At 41.2% G+C, this 17,221-nt stretch overlaps 1 protein-coding gene across 3 annotated transcripts in view; it reads right to left on the bottom strand.

The window, feature by feature from the left end:
• The window catches only part of GPR156 (G protein-coupled receptor 156), a 106,850-nt gene that overhangs the window by 12,494 nt on the left and 77,135 nt on the right, over positions 1-17,221 (bottom strand). For all 3 annotated transcript variants that reach the window (XM_081571896.1, XM_081571895.1, XM_081571897.1), the window contains exons 4-8: positions 15,705-15,840; positions 15,340-15,450; positions 10,276-10,401; positions 9,172-9,267; positions 6,404-6,640 (exon numbers count right to left, since the gene is read on the bottom strand). In XM_081571896.1, coding sequence (XP_081428022.1) covers positions 6,404-6,640; positions 9,172-9,267; positions 10,276-10,401; positions 15,340-15,450; positions 15,705-15,840 — 706 coding nt within the window. The remainder of the gene's footprint in view (positions 1-6,403; positions 6,641-9,171; positions 9,268-10,275; positions 10,402-15,339; positions 15,451-15,704; positions 15,841-17,221) is intronic.

Below are 17,221 nucleotides of genomic sequence, written 5' to 3'. Positions count from 1 at the left end.
TAAGCAAGCTAAACACTACAGGTTTCAAATGAAGCTGATTTTAGTTGTATGTAGCTGTTCTTCATTATTCTTATTTGTTGAGTGTGCTTACTGCCACTGAAAGCCCAGTTCCTTCTAGAGGACTTCTAACCCAAATCAGTAATCAGAGCTCAGACAAACAGAAAACCTCAAATGTCAGTAAAAATCAATAAAAATGACAGAACATTAGGCCTGTGATCTGACCATCTTTTTTCCTTGACAAATGAAGAAAGACTCAGAAGGAGTTTGACTTGTCTAGGTCCACACAGCTACACTTAGTAGCAGAGTCATGGCTGTAGCCAGGTTGGTGCGCCACATCGCACATTCTCAACGCAGCTGCTGGAGACAGATGGTCAAGTGTGAGGGTCCTGGGGAATGTTTTTCAGAAGATACTGGTTTTCAGAACTGGTCTATGGATGCACAGGTTGGTTTAGTTTAACAGGCATGGGGCTAAACAGAGGACATTCGCTAAGAGGGCTATGCTTCTGAGCCTCTGAGACACTCCTGGTGAATGCCAGTGACATGATGCCAGGGGAGCCCACAGGGCTGGAGGCATCTCCATTTCCCCTAGGAATTCTCATAATGAAGAGCTCCAGTGATGGGGTCTGGACACTCTGGCATGTTAGCTCTAGAAATTATGCTGAGGGGTCTGCAGGGAGCCTCCCAGGGATGCTGAGATGTCTTTGCTCTCTCATCAGACATTTACTGAGCTCTGACTGTGGAAGGTAAGTTTCATAAGTCTCAGATATGATTATAAATCCCACCATCAATTTTAATACCATGTTCTCCCTAAGTCCTCTTGGGTCCCCTGTTAACGCAGCATGAGTCCTTCATGGTATCAGGAGTCTATGTGACCTGTGCTGGGTCAGGCCAGGAACCTGCCCTGTCAGATGCCCTTCTTGAAGGCCCTCTTCCTAGGGCACTGTCATCTCACCACTCAGCTCAGGAGTTTCTGGACCCCAGCACTGCAGGGTCACTCTATGGCTGTAGGTGGGTGGCACTGACCTCCAGCGCTGCTCTCCTAGCACTGGCCCTAGCAGTGTCACAGTATCTCTGTAGTCCCTCAGGGCCCCTCATCTTCCTAGCTTTTCCTTTCTCTCCCTGCAGCACCTCCAACCCAAGCCTTCCCTGTAGAGCTGCTGGAGGAGCTGCTCAACATTTGTGTAAGGATACTTCCAAGACTTTTGATATGTCTCACCCTAAGCTGGCTGGGTGAAGTCAGGGTGCCCCTGACTTAAGGCCCCTGCCCCTCCAATCTCATCTCCCTTAATCCCCCATTTGTGAAGGTCCCAGTCCTTAAGACCTGAGGATTTCTGAAGAATGGCTATAAATGACCCTTAGGTCACAATTTCAGGACCTCTCCATGGCCCTTCCTTCAGGACAGGCAGTCTTGTTTTCTCAGCATCTGGGCTCTGTGGGTGTGGTAGGAAGAAAATGGCTCCTCAAAGATGTTTCCCTTCCAATCCCAGGCACTTGTGAATATGTTATCTTACACGGAAAAAGGAATTTTGCAAGTGTTATTGAGTTTAAAATTGTGAGATGAGGAGATTCCGGATCATCCAGGTGGGCCCAATGTAATCACAAAAGTCGTTACAAGAGGGAGGCAGGAGGAGAGATGTGACAACAGAAAGAGAGACCTGAATTTGCTGTGCTGTGGCTCTGAAGATGGAGGGAGGAGCCGTGAGTTGAAGGACACAGGAAAAGGCCTGGAAACAGATTCTCCCCCAAAGCCTCTAGAAGCAGTGCAGACCCACGAACACTTTGATTTCAGCCAAATAAGACCCATGTCAGATCTCTGACCACCAGAACTATCAGATATTAAATCTGTATTGCTTAAGGCCCTCAGTTTGTAGGAGCTTGTTATAACAGCAATAGGAAACCAAAATAGTGGGATTAAGCCTCAGGTCTTTAACTGGGTGTACCCAGGCCTTTGGACATTCACCCCATGTGCCTCTCTCACTTCCTGCCACTTTACCCTTGTTTGAATTTGTGCTTCAAAAAGAGCAAAGACTTGTGGTATTCCAAACACCTCTTCTCTCTTACACCTTGCTGCCTCTGTCACAGGGTTTCCTCCTTGGAAGTGCCACCCACTACCCTTCCCCAGTCTGCTCTGTGAACTCTGACTCCTCCTTCAAGAGAGGCCCAAGCACATCATTTTCTGAGGCAGTGTCACCGAGTTCTCAAGACAGACTGGGGTACCCCTTCCTTGGCATTGAGTAACATCCTTAAACACTTAACTCATGTGTTATTAATCATTTCACATCTGCTCCCAACTAGACTTAGACTGAGGCCATGTTTAACTGCATGTTCCCCACAGTTAATACATGGATGGACAGATATGTGAACAAATGAAGGAAGCTCTCCTTTAAAAAGCTCATCTGTCTGCTAAGGGTGCTGAGACATTTACAGAAGACTGTAAGGCAGAGTAGAAAGTTGTGAGTAACTTCTTTGAGGAGCAAATGAAACACTCTGTAGGTCTAGAAGATAAAATAATGTCCTATCTCAGGACCCGCCTGCCTCTCAAAAGGTGGAGGGAGGGGACAGGGGTGGTTGGAAGGATGGGTCACGTTTAAGTCACAAAAGCAGAGGCTGGCTCACCACTGGTGATGACCTCAGCATTTGGCATAAACACTCAGGCATTTCCTGAGGGCCTGTGGAAAATGCTACTTGGTCCACTTGCCTCTTCAGTCATGTCATCCAGCTTTCTAGCACCACCTATCTGCCCTTGAGGAGTCTATGCCTCTGCCCTCATAAATCCTGATATCAGGTGGCCTCGGCCTGCAATGGCTTAGAGCAGAGCTTGGGCTCCCAGCCAGAGATTGAGGCTGGGCTGTAGTGGTGAAGTACCAGATCCTAGCCACTAGATCAGTGGTCAGTGACAAGGGCCCTGGCCCTTCGGCTTTGCAGAAAAGAATTTCCACAAAGACAGAAAGTAGTGAAGTAAGTAAAGTATTTATTAAGAGAAAAAGAGTACAGTACATGTGGATAGAGACACAGGCAGACTCAGAGGGAGAGTCCCTGAGTTGCACCCTCATGGCAGTTTGAGTTACTTTTATAGGGTATTTCTTCCAGGTTCCCTCTGGCCAATCATTTTGATTTGCCTGATACACAGTCTACATCTGGTATATCTCCAATCACAGTCCAGGCTCAAGGCTCAGGAGCAAGGAGGAAGCTTTCCTACTCCCTCTCTCCACCTCCCACGTGGCTCTCCTTGAACACTTCTCCAAATTTGCTCAGCCGTCCTACGGTCCTGGGATATCCAGTCTCAGGTCTCACAGGGAGAATCTTCAACCAAAGGCCACCAAGTCAGAAGTGAAGTGAAGTGAAAGTCACTCAGTCATGTCTGACTCTTTGCGACCCCATGGACTATACAGTTCATGAAATTCTCTAGGCCAGAATACTGGAATGGGTAGCCTTTCCCTTCTCCAGGGGATCTTCCCAACCCAGGTATCGAACCCACGTCTCCCTCATTGCAGGCAGATTCTTTAGCAGCTGAGCCACAAGGGAAGCCCAAGAATACTGGAGTGGGTAGCCTATCCCTTCTCCAGCGGATCGTCCCAACCCAGGAATCAAACCCGGGTCTCCTGCCTTGCAGGCCGATTCTTTACTAACTGAGCTATCAGGGAAGCCCTCACCAAGTCAGAGGGAAAGATCAATTCAGGGCACACAAAAATCCTGGAAAACCTCATTACTTTTATATTTTGAGAAACAATTTACGTCCTAAACCTAAAATACAATAGACTATAAAATGTATTTTCTAGTTTCAGATCATGCTCAGTTCAAGAGGAGGAAAAAGCATGAGAGAGAAAGTAGAAAAGATAGAGTATGAGAAAGGAAGCTCAAGACAGTGAGAAGGACTGAGATAGAGAAGGAAAGAGAAGGGCCAACACAGTCCATCTGCCCAGCTCTGGTTCACCTGCCCCAATAATTCCATTTCCACTCCCACTTCAACAAATCAAGCGTTTGTTCTTAGTTTAAACCTGGACGTCCGATTCCAAGCTGAACTTCATCCTGAATTTTTATGTCTGTGTGTAAGATTGATGTGCACCTCTATACCAATATGTTCCTAGGGGTTGAGGATTTAAACACCAAGGAAGGTGGAAATCTTGTGTCTGAGGCTTAGGATGCAAGAGGAGCAGAGGCAAGTGTGGAGAGAGAAACCTAAGTAGGGTCTCATCAGGGAGGTTACTGATTCACTCAGTTTTCAGATGGAGGTTTTGTTTTAGAACAGGAAGGCTTTTTTCTAATAGTTCCCTGGTGATTACTTCTGCTCTAAATTATCTTGTTCTCTTTCAGAGACTCCTATTAGCTCTAAATCATATTTCTAGATCATCTCATAATCATATCATCAAATCATATCTGCTCTCCATATTTTCTTATCTAGTCGCTCATTTTTTTCCTGTGTCCTTGTTTTCTGTTTCCTTAAGTTAAGCCACTAATTCATTATTTTGCCATGTCCTATTGCCTATTCAGTGCTTCTACTGGGGTTTTTAACACAATCCTTTTCATCCTTATTCAATATTTCATGATCTAAGATTATGTCCTTTTCATGATGGTTTGCTTTAGTCAAAGACAGGCAATAACCTTTGAATCTTACTGACAAGACTAATCAGATACCCTCTAAAAGCTTTCTATTTTACTTCAGAGGAAGTCAGCTTCTCTAAATCTTCAGAAATTTGTGGTCCTCTTTTTGTGAACTGAAGAATCTCTTCATAGATTCTTCCCCCCTGAGTTTACAGTCTTACATGGGGAAAGCCATAGTTTTCTGGTATACTAATACATTCTCTTGGCTTTTCCCTCATTATCACCAGATGGCTGCCATAGCACCAAACATCACAAACATTCAAGGTAGGGAGAAGGCAGAAGACAGGTGATGCTAGCAACACCCATAGCTTTTTTAGGAAAGCAAAATCTTTCTCAGAAGCCTCCCAGAAAATCTTTAGTGTTCAAAACTGTGTTACATGGGCACACCTAGCTATAAGGGAGGCTGGCAAAGTAAGTTTTAGCTCTTTCAGCCTAATGAGTAGAGGTGATCAAGGAAGAAAGGGTTTGACAATGGATGGATGGGCTACCCATCAACAATGTTGACCTGAGGGCCTATGGGATAAGCTTTCCAAAAGTCTCCCCACTCTTTTACCCATGTCCCAAGGAAGAACAGCCCTGGCTTTCCATAGCCCTTTTCTGCTACATCCCAGACGAATAAGACCCAGGTCTCAATGGGTTCCTTCAGTCTAGTTCTGATAACATTAAGATTCAGCAAAAATTCCTCGTTTCTTGCTCAGAAGCAATGCCCATCCTTGATTTTTAGTGCTACTCCTACAGATTTTTCTGTATTTGTTTATTCTCTTGAGTATTTTAATGAGAAATTATGAAAGGGAAGAAGAGCAAAGGGCCTCTGCCTGTTTCACACTATCATGTCTCAAAGTGCATGTGTCCCTTTTATACATACACTGTAACCCTGCATCAGCCAACACTTTCATTACTGGTTAGCTCCCTCATGGAGAAGTCATTCATGGACAACTGGATGCTGCAAAGGGCATCAGGATGGGATCCTGAGGGAGTTATGGGATGAGGGAGGCCTCGGGAGGAAGATAAAGAGAACCAGAAGGGATACAGGAAAAGTGCCTAATGCCAAGTTCATTAACGTGGATAAACATGGCTCAGTGGTACCCTGGGGCATAACATGAGTAATTTAACATCACTTTCCTTTCATCAGCCTATGGATTCCTTCATCTTTCTCTCTGTCACTCCTTTTCTTTCTCTTTGCCCTCTGGATATTTCTCCTTCTATCTTCCTCCTTTGTTTGATTTTTTTTCTTAATCCTCATAATAAGAAACACATTTTTAATTTAGTTTTTATTTTTCCTTACTGAAAAAAAAAAAAAAGAAATGTTCTGTATTTTCCTCTAATAAAAAGAAAGAAAAAGCATTTTAAATTGCATAAAGATCCAAATGTGCTTTTTTCTTGGTGAATGTGCAATTGCAAACAGGAAAGAAGGAAAGGTTCCTCATTTCCAGGCTAGTATAAGAAATGACATCATCAAGATGAAGGGAGGGTGTCATTAGCTTGGCTCAGTGGCAAAGATGAAGGGAGGACTGGGGCTGCATGAAGTGGCCTGGAGGGTGGGTAGAAAAGCAAGTCTGTGAGGCAGCCCCTCACATGAAAATGGTGCCACTGCTTGGCTACCCTGGTCCACCCTCCTTGCCCACTGTGGAGGGAAGAACAGAGGAAGGCAGCTCACTAGGATCCTCATCTTCCCTCTGACTCTCTAATCAAAAGCACCTAAAAACTCTCACTAGGAAACAAAGTGTACAATCTATCATGCCCAGCGAAGTCTCTGGAATGATGGGGTGAATTGGTCTTCCAAATTCTCCCTAAAGCATACCTGGGGAATGAAGATGAAGCAGTTGATTGTGGTTGTGCAAACAAAGATACCTCCAGATGTGAGTCCGAAGACCAGGTTGGACCAGGAGTACAAGTATCTGGTGACCACAAAAAGCAGCCCAGCAGCCAGTACTACGAGGTTGACCCCAACCATGATGGTTAAAGACTGATTTACAGGAGGAGAGCTGACGTGGTCAGTCAGGCCAGCCAGGTAGGCCCCATATAGCAGCAGCAGGCCCTGGAGACGGACAGAAGAACCAGAGGTTCAGAGAAGTGAAATACCAGGCTTGGGGCCAAACAGCAATAGGATTGGGACCGGTTTCCTCACCTGTAAAAAAGGAATAATAATAACTACCTTAAAGCATTGCTATGAGGAGAACTGACTAAGATAGCACAAGGGACTAATCTTAGAGTGGCCCCCTTACACCTTTTGGTGCTTAATAAATTTCATTTTCCTCTCCTTCTCTGAGAATTAGTTTATTGGAGGTCAGCAAGTCAACTATCAGACAGGACTCTTACAGGATGAAGTATAAGACAGGGTGGTACAGGTGGGTAGGAGCCCCACAGAACCAGCTGCCAGGCACTGGGAGAGCAGTGGGTGCACCATCCTGCATCCACTGTGTGGTTCTGCACTGCATGGAGCTGAGAGGCGTGCAGAGGCTGAACTAGCCCTGTGGTCCACTTGTCAAGCATGTGCCATGGGAGGGGCAGCACCAAAGGAAGGGGCTCTTTTTTCTAATTTTCCCAAAGGCACCATCTGCTTGCCAAGCCCTGCACCTGCAAGACTGCATCTGCCCAGAGGGATGCCTTTTTCTGATTTACACAAAGGATCTCTATAGGCTACTAGCAGCTCTGTGCCAGTGGGTGTTTATGGGAGATGGAGAGTGAAAAAAGAAGAAAACAAAGGCTGGCTGGGACCTGGACAGGATTGGGAGACAGGCACAGGCAGCAATAGCCTCATCTATACCCTTCACCCTCTTTGTGACATTCCCTGCCCCGCCCCCAGGAGCCCAGGGCCCTACTCTTTCTTCTTTGTCATGAATGTAAACCTGCTCTCAGATTTCTCATTTGTACTACACAGAAAATGGCTCACAGCTTCTTAAAGTGCTGCTTTTCCTAGAAGGAGCTACATTTAAATAGAAATCAAAGCTTTAATCAATAATATATGACATAAAGATTCAATAATATGTAATATATAGATTCAATATATAGATTTGCTTGATTAGGGGCAAAGCTCCATGCTAGGGGTAGCTGTAGGGAGGGAAATGGTGTTGCCAAGTGGAAGTCATGGTTCTAGCTTTTGAGAAGTTCAGTGTGGTTGGGAGATTTAAGGCAAGCACACAAATACCCATGTTTTTCTTTTTGTTGTATTTATTTTTTGGCCATGCCATGAGGCATGCAGAATCTTACTTCCCTGACCAGGGATTGAATTCATGCCCCCTACATTGGGAGTTCAGAGTCTTAACCACTGGACTGCCAGGGAAGTTCCCAAATATCCATGTTTTATGATATAGAATGTGAAGATGCCATGGGGGAGGAAGTGGGTGGGGATGATGGAGATTCAGAGGGAGAACTAATAATAAAAGTAAGGTCAGGTATCAGCAGGCTACCTGCCAGGGAACCTGAAATCACACAATCTGACCACCTCCATCTGTAGGGATGGCCCTAAGACAACTGCTTGGAGGACTGGCTGTGCCTGCTGTGAAGGAGTCAGCTCAGTAGAGATGTCATCTGGGTGCCCAAAATGCTCAGTGTCCAAAGGGGGCCGGAGGCCCAATCGTGGCCACCTTGGGATCTTCAATGACTAGAGGACACACCAGTCAGCAGGCCAGTAAGGCCTGACCTCTGGATAACTGACACTATCAGGTGGCATCTGGCAGAGTTATATCACCAGCAATTTAATCAAAGGTGAGTAAAATTAACTCTATGGTTTTGAAATGTTCAAATTTGATTTTATTAAAATGTTTTAACTCTATTAAAATTCTTGACAAAAAATAATGAGGTATGAATAAAGCATCTATATGTGCAGGACTCGTGTTTGAGTGACTCACATCTGATACTTGTGTCATTCGCTCTCATTGCTGAGAAGTGTGGGGTAGGGGGCAGTTGGCAGGCTTGGGTCGGGGGTTGGAGGACTTAATGTGCAGATTTGTGGTCCTCCACAGGAACTGCTTGTCGACCAGGGAGCCCATGGGGTCCTGGCTTAGTCAGCTTCCTGATGCTCAGCACTCTTTCTCCTTTCTTTCTTTGTCCTATAGAAATATATTGCAGTAAAATAAAATGGAAATGGGATTACATAAAAGGCATTGGAGAAATAAATCAAGTTGAGTTGCAGAGGGAGTTGCTATGGGGGAAGCGCTGAGTTTCTGTGCCAGGGAGGATGTGCTCTTCCACAGGGACTTGAAGAACGAGAGAGGCACTGTGCTTTCAGAACTGTTGGGGGTTGCGGGGGGGGGGGGGGGTGCAGTGGAAGACTAATAATAAAACATCTACTCATTTATTAAGCTCTTACTATGGGCCAGGAGTGGTTGAAAACTCAACATGCATCAACCCTTTCAAAACTCACAACCGTTTTCAGATGATGGTATACCACCCTTGTTTTACATATGAGGGAACCGAGGCTCAAAGAGGTTAAATGAGGTTCAGGGTCAGCTAGGAAGGGACTGAGTCAGACTTTGCAGGAATCCCCTCATTAACTCCTGTAATTCCTCTTCATATCCATTTATTGGTAACAGAGAGATAGCATCCCAAGGAGATAAGGTTACCAACCTTGCATCCCAAAATGAGAGCAATCCAGACGTCGGAGTACCGGGAAGCACAGAAGTGTGTGCTGGTCAGAGAGCAGGACACGTCGCTCCCTGTCACCTAGGAGGGACATAGGATCAGGACTGAGGGCACCCACAGTTACACAGCCGATCTTTGTACACATTCTGGAACACACATACACAGCCGATCTTTGTAAACATTCTGGATTGTGAACTCCTCTACAGCTCCTTTAATATGTAAAAACTAACTTAGGAGACTCCATTAGAATCTAAATGAGAGTACCTATGAATTAGAGGAAAAGACAACCAAGTTGGGCTGACATGTGGATGCCTGGGGCCAGAAGGGCTTATTCCTCTTATGTGCTTTACTACCACAGTGATTCAAATCAGTGCAGAAAAATTACAAATTATTTCACGTCCTGCTCCTGCTATTTGTTAACAGTTGAAACTTCAATATTGAATCTGCACGTCAAGATCCCACTGTATTCCTCAGCCCCTTTGTGAGGCTGGAGACATAATGCTTCCTATTAATTAAACACTATGTTCTGAGCACAGCTGAATTCTTTACCTGTACTGTTTCACTTAATCTTCATCACAGCCCTATGAAATAGGTAGTATTAGTATTATTATCTCCATTTTACTTATGAGGAAATAGAGACTTAGAGAGGCTAAATAACTTTCCCAAGGTCACTTGGTTAGTAAGTGGTAGAGCTGGGATTTGAACCAGGGTTGACTGACTTCAAAGAACACTTCAGAATCCTTTACCTTTCAACAATTGGGTAAGGCAATTTCTGTAAGTTCTCATTATTGATAATGTGGAAGTGGAGTTAACTGCCAGGCAGATTCCTGTGTGCTGACATCTCAGCGGATGCCACAGGAGAACACTTGGGGTGGGAGGAGTAGCGGGAGTAGCAGCAGACCCTGCAGACAATGGGCAGGTGTTCAGGGCAGCCACAGCTCCTGACTCGCCATCCTCTTGGGGTCATTTATCTTCTTATTGGGAGGATGTCCACACAGTGAATGATCCTGGGAGAATGACCTCTGTGTACTCACAGAAGCCAGTCCCTCCAGTTCAGGAACTAGATTCTCCAGGGGTTGGGTCTCTCACCGTCATACTGACACTGAGAATCTGGAGACACTGGATGGGATCAGTCAGCACCCAAGTCATGAGCAGGATCACATCAGCTATCACCAGGGCTGCCACCAACCCCAGAAGCTGCAGGTCTTTGATTATCTGCAAAAGAGTCAAGGTCATAACTTTCCTTTGCTCACTAGCTATACAACATGGAGTCTAGAGTGTTCTATGTGCTCTGAGCTGAAGGCTCCTGGGTTAATCTTCCAAATGGACTTCAAAGCCAGCCATCAAAGATGATACAGACATGAAACATACTCAGTGATTCTATGTTCATATCATCGTTTTCATTTGTTTGCTCTTTCCATATCCTGACTTTCCCACAAAGGAATATTATAAAATAAATACACTATTATTTATAAATATGTTTATATGAGCACAGACAGAGATGTGGAAACTTTCATATATAACTATGAACAACCATTAACCTGGAGGGTCAGATTGAGAGATGATGGTGGTGGAGGAGAGACTACTACTAGCATTTCCTTCAAACATATGTGAATCATTTGATTTAATACAAAGAGACTGTGTTATTTTTGTGGTTAGAAAAATAAAATTTTAAAAATGTATATAGCAATAGGATGAAAAATATTAGGGAAAATAGATAATAAGGAGAATTACGATGAATGCTCTGGTGAGGAGAGCACATAGCATTCAAGAACTGGGGCAGAAACGCAATTCTGCATTTTTGACAACCAACGAAAAGAAGGAAGCACAACTAGTTACATGATTCATGGTGTTTATAAGAAAAATGAATCAGCTGCGGAATCAAAATGCTCCAAACTAATGATAAGAAGAAAATTTTCAAATCAACCAGCAAAAAATGACACAGAATGTATAGAAGAAAAAAAATAAGGAAGACATCAGATTTCTCATCAGACACAAGGTCAAGTGAGAAAACAGTGGAAATCTTCAAAAGTACTCAAGAAAAAAAATTTCAACCTAGAATCTTATACTCAGAAAAAGTATCTTTCAAAAATAAAGGTGAAATAAAGACTTTTTCAGATAAAAGCTGAAAGAATTCAGCATTAGCACACCAGCATGAGAACGTGAGATAACTTTGAAGCAAAATGAAAAAATATCAGATGAATATAGGTATCTATACAAGGAAATCAAGAGCTCTGGAAATGTTAACTTCATAGAAAAATATATGACTGATATTTATTATTTAAATATCCTTAAAATGTAACAGATTGTTTAAACAAAAATTAATAACAATTGTATGGGGCTTGTAACATATGTAAAAGTAAAAACAAGACAAAGATTGGAAGATGGGGAAATGGAAGCATACCACTATAAAACACTTATGCTATAAGTAAATTCCAATTACATAATTATACATCAACTCTTCCAGAAATTGAATTGGAGGGAATACTTTCCAATTTATTCTACAAATACTCTGCTACCAAAACCAGCCAAAGATTCTATAAGAAAAGAAAGCTACAGAGAAACATACCTAAGAAATGAATATAAATAATATAAACAGAATTTTATGAAACTTAACCTAACAGTGTAAGATAATGCATAATGACCAAGTGGAGCTTGTTTCAGGGATGCAAGGTTGGTTTGAGATCCTAAAATTATTTAATATAATTCACCATATGAGCAAAGAAAAAACCATATGGTTAATAGATACAGAAAACACATTTGACAAAATCTAACATTAATTATTTATAGAAACTCAATAAAATAGGAATTGAGGAGAACTTCCCCAATTAGATAAAGGGCATTACAATAAAACTATAGCTAACATCTAACATAAAGCTACCATTATGATAAAACAAAATTAATATTTGTTTTGACTAAGATGAATGTTTCCCCCATATGATCAAGAACAACTCAAAGCACTTCTATTAAACACTGTACTAGTGTTTCTAGTCAGTGCCATCATAGAGATTGGAAAGTAAATGTCTTTTACAGAAGATATGGTCATCTATGCAGAAAATCTGATAGAATCTACACAAAAGCTACTAGAACTAATAAGTAATTTAGCAAGACTGCAGCAGGTAAGATCAGCTTAAAAACTCAATTGTATTAATATTACATATATTAGCAACAAAACTTGTAAAGTGAAATAAAAAACAGTAACATGTATAATATCACAAAAATATAAAATACTTAGAAATAAATTTGATAAAAGATATGAAAGACCTTCACTGAAAGCTGCAAAAAAATTGCTGAGAGAAATTAGAAAAGACCTAAATAAATGAAGAAATATATTGTGTTTATGGTTTAAAAGATACAACATTGTTAAGAAGTCAGTTCTCCACAATTTTATCTACAAATTCAATACAATCTCAATCAAAATCTCTGCTGAAATTTGCAGAAATTGGCAAAGTGATTCAAAAATTTATATGGAAATTCAAAGAACCCAGATTAGCCAAAACAACAGTGAGGGAGAACTAATATTCCCTGATTCAAGATTTAATATAAAACTACAATAATATGGTATTGGTGTCAAACAATGACATCAATGAGACAGAGTCTAGCAGTAGTTATACACATCTACAGACAAATAGTTTTCAACAAAGGTGCAAAGATAATTCAGTGAAGAAAGGAGTCTTTTCAACAAATGGTGCCAGAACAATTGGATATCCATACATAAAAAATGGACTTCGATCTATAGATCACATCATATTTCAAAATTAACTCAAAATGAATCATAGACCTGCATGTAAAAAAAAGCTCTTAAAACTTCTCGAAGTAAACATAAAAGAAAAACTTTTGAGGCCTTGGGTTAGGCAAGTTTCTTAAGTCTGATACCCAAAACATGATCCATGAAAGAACAAAGTAGGAAACTGAACTTCATCAAAATTAGAAATATCTTCTGTTTGAAAGACATTCTTAAATGAAAAGTCATAAACTAGAAGCAAATCTTTTCAAATCATATATTTGATAAAGGACTATATCCAGAATGTAAAAAGAACCCTCAAAGCTCAATAATAAGAAAAAATCAACTAAATTAAAAAACAGGTGATTGATTTGAGCAGATACTTCACCGAAGAAGATATATGGATGGCAAATAAGCATATAAAAAGACACTCAACATTGTATCAGGGAAATGAAATTAAAATACAATGAGATTCTACTACACATACTTATTAGAATGACTGACACAAATACCAACCAAGTCTAATGTTGGGAAGGAAGTGGAGGAAAGGGATTCATACACTATTGGCGGGAATGTAAAATTGTACAGCCACTTTGTAAAACAGTCATGCAATTTCTTTAAAAGTTAAACATATACTTACCATATGATCTAGTCACTCTATGCTTGTTTTTTTTTTAAATCTTTTTATTTTATATTGGAGTACAGTTGATTAACAATATTGTGATAGTTTCAAGTGGACAGCAAAGGGATTCAGTCATACGTGTACGTGTATCTCTTCTTCACAAAACTCCCCTTCCATCCAGGCTCCCACATTATGCTTAGGTTTTTAACCAAGAGAAATGAAAGTATGATATGTCTACACAAAGATTCATACACAAATGTTCACAGAAGTTTTATTTTTAATAGCCCCAAACTGGAAACAAATCCAAACACCTACCAATAGGTAAATGGATAAACCAACTGCAGTTATATCTACTGAAAAATTACTCAGCAATAATAAGGAAAGAACCACTGATGCAAGTAACAACATAGATGAATCTCAAAATAATTAGGCCAAGTAGAAGAAAGATAAAAATACACATTGTATAATTCCACTTATATAAAATTCTGGAAAATTCAAACTAATCTACAGTGACAGAAAGCAGGTCAATGGTTGCCTGGGTACAGGAATAGGGGATATAAGAATTCGACAAGAGAGGAAGATGACAAGGCTGTATGAGGAGACTTGCAGATTATAACCCACATTTAATAGCGTATACATATGTCAAAATATATCAAATCATACACTTTAAATATATGCGGTTCATTGCATGTCAGTTATCTCTAAATAAAGTTATTTATCACCTGATGCGAAGACCTGACTCATTGGAAAAGACCTTGATGCTGGGAAAGATTGAGGGCAGAAGGAGAAAGTGGTGATAGAGGATGAGATGGTTGGATGGTATCGCCATCCAACGGACATGAGTTTAAGCAAACTCCAGGAGACAGTGAAGGACAGGGAAGCCTGGATGCTACAGTCCATGGTGTTGTAAAGAGTCAGATACAACTTAGTGACTGAATAACAACAAAGCTATTTTTTAAAAAAATGAATTAGTGTTCTAGAGGCATGGATAAGCTTACTGTCCTTTAGGCAATGTTTCTCATATGTATGGTTATTCACAGCAGAGTTTTTCATAAATATTTACCACAATTTAATAACATTTGCTAAAAGGAAATCTTGTCAGTCCAGAGAAGTAAACTCCAGCTGAGTAATATGTTGGATCTGGACAGGATCGATATAGACTAAGGGTTTGATGATCAGCCTTTGAGGTTTGGGCAGCTCCATCAGGAAACATGATAAAATGAGGGAACGTCGTTAGGATGACACCTGATGTCAGGGACACACAGGTAATCTGGCTGCTGCATAGCTGCTATGGTTGATTCTGTCTGAATGGATATGTTCTCCCTTGCTCATTGTTTCAGGGCCATCCTTCTTAGTACAGAGCATGGCCTTCTTGTATGGAAAAGAACTGGGCTCCAAAGAGGGGAATAATTGCTTACTTGCTATAGCTTCTTTGTAACTGCTATCCCTCTGCCCACTTTTCAGCTCACACCTGTGCCAAGCAACAGCCCCTCTGGGCATCTTGCTCTCCCTCAGGCTGGTGCCAGATAAGGGCCAGCTCACATACCCCCCAGAGTAGTACCAGGGCCTGGAATGCATATGAAGCAGAACTTTTGTTTAAAGACCTGTCTCCCAATAGCACTGACAGACAGCTTTCAGCCTTGGAATTTATGAGCCCGCATGACTCCAAGGTTTGAAGTAAGGGGCAGGAACTTCAGATCATCATAAAAGGGCCAGACCCAGTAATCTGGTACAAGTTTCTCTAGCTTTTAATCAATAATGGAGCTACTGTCTGTGATCAAGCAATGTGTACTTGCTGCCTACTTACCACTCTCTTGTCCGGAACCCTCTGGGTAAACACCTTGTAGAGTCGCCAGCTCTTCCCCAGAATGGGGCCAAACACCAGGGAGGTTCCAATGCACAACATGGAGAGTCTTATCTACAGACAGAAAGGGACAAAAGAAAGAGGCATGAGAGAAACCTTTGTGGTTCTCCACACATTCTGATCTGCAAAGCTTCAGTCCACAAAGGACCTGGGACAGAAAGTGGACCTCACTGACTCAGGGTTCCAGGGTTTGCTTCTGAAAGAGCCCACACCAAGGATAAAAGTAACCAACACCCACAGAAGCAGATGATTTTAAAAATTATCAAAACTTGCATGATATTCAACATAAAATTGAAGATTTCACCTACCTGAATGAGAGTTTCCACTGAACTTCCCACTAAAGCACCTTGATTGCGAATCCCAAAGAGGTAAGCACTACTGTAAGTCAGACAACTGCCCAGTAAGGTCACAATGTTCAGATTGGGACTGGACATCTTCACAATCCTATGGGAAACCAGGAAGAAAGACATCTACAGTCATGACATTTGTCCTGGGAGTGGAAAAAGTTTCCCTGCCAGCAAAATCTCCAATGAAGTCTCTGAATAAAAGGTCGTAGGGAAGACTACTTTACAACCCTGTGAAAAATTGTTATGATTTATTTAAATTTATTTTCAGAAAGAACTATATTCTGGCATTTCTTGCTTATATAACTCCAAGTCTTAAAAGAAGGCCAACTTCCTGCAAACAGGTGGAATCACAGAAGAGTTAGAATTTTTCCCTAAGGTTTATGGTTGCTAAGAGACTGCTCTATGCAGCCTAGTGAATAAATAACTAGCAGGTAGATACCTAAGGAGATATAGTTTGGAACCTTTAAAAGTGAGCTGTAAGGTAAACTATTAGAAAAAACAGACAAAGATACCACAAAAAAGAGAAAATTACAGGCCAATATCACTGATAAACACAGGTGCAAAAATCCTTAACAAAATACTAGCAAATCAAATTCAACAATACATTAAAAGGATCATACACCATGATCAAGTGGGACTTATCCCAGGGGTGCGAGGATTTTTCAATATCTGCAAATCCATACACATTAACAAACTGAAGAATAAGAACTATACAATCATCTTAATAGCTGCAGAAAAAGCTTTTGACAAAATTCAACATCCATTTATGAAAAAAACGGTCCAAAAAGTGGGCATTGAGGGAACCTACCTCAACAAAATAAAGGTCATATATGACAAACCCACAGCTAACATTATACTCAGTGGTGAAAAGCTGAAAGCATTTTCTCTAAGATCAGACAAGGATGGCCGCTCTTACTATTTTTATTCAACACTGCTTTGGCAGTCCTAGCCACAGCAATCAGAGAAGAAAAAGAAATAAAACAAATCCAAGCTGGAAAAGAAGTAAAACTGTCACTATTTGCACATGACATTATACTCTACACAGAAAATCCGAAAGATGCTACCAGAAAACTACTAGAGATCATCAATGAATCTGGTAAAGTTACAGGATACAAAATTAATACAAAATTAATTAATACGTTTCTTTTTTAAAAATTTGTATTTATTTATTTTTGTCTGTGCTGGGTCTTTGTTGCTTTGCACGGGTTTTCTCTAGTTGCAGTGAATAGGGGTTACTCTTAGTTGCCATGCTTGCGCTTCTCATTATCGTGGCTTCTCTTGTTAAAGAGCACAGGCTCAAAGGAAGCAAGAATATACAACAGAAAAAACAGTCTCTTCAAAGTGTGGTACTGGGAAAACTGGACAGCTACATGTAAAAGGATGAAATTAGAACATTCTTTAACACCATACACAATACTAAACTCAAAATGGATTAAAGATCTAAATGTAAAACCAGATACCATAAAACTCCTAGAGGA

This window comes from Giraffa tippelskirchi, chromosome 2 (genome assembly GCF_054371585.1).
Source record: "Giraffa tippelskirchi isolate mGirTip1 chromosome 2, T2T-mGirTip1v1.2.pri, whole genome shotgun sequence".
Lineage (NCBI taxonomy): Eukaryota > Metazoa > Chordata > Mammalia > Artiodactyla > Giraffidae > Giraffa > Giraffa tippelskirchi.
This window is presented reverse-complemented; position numbering and strand designations above follow the sequence as displayed.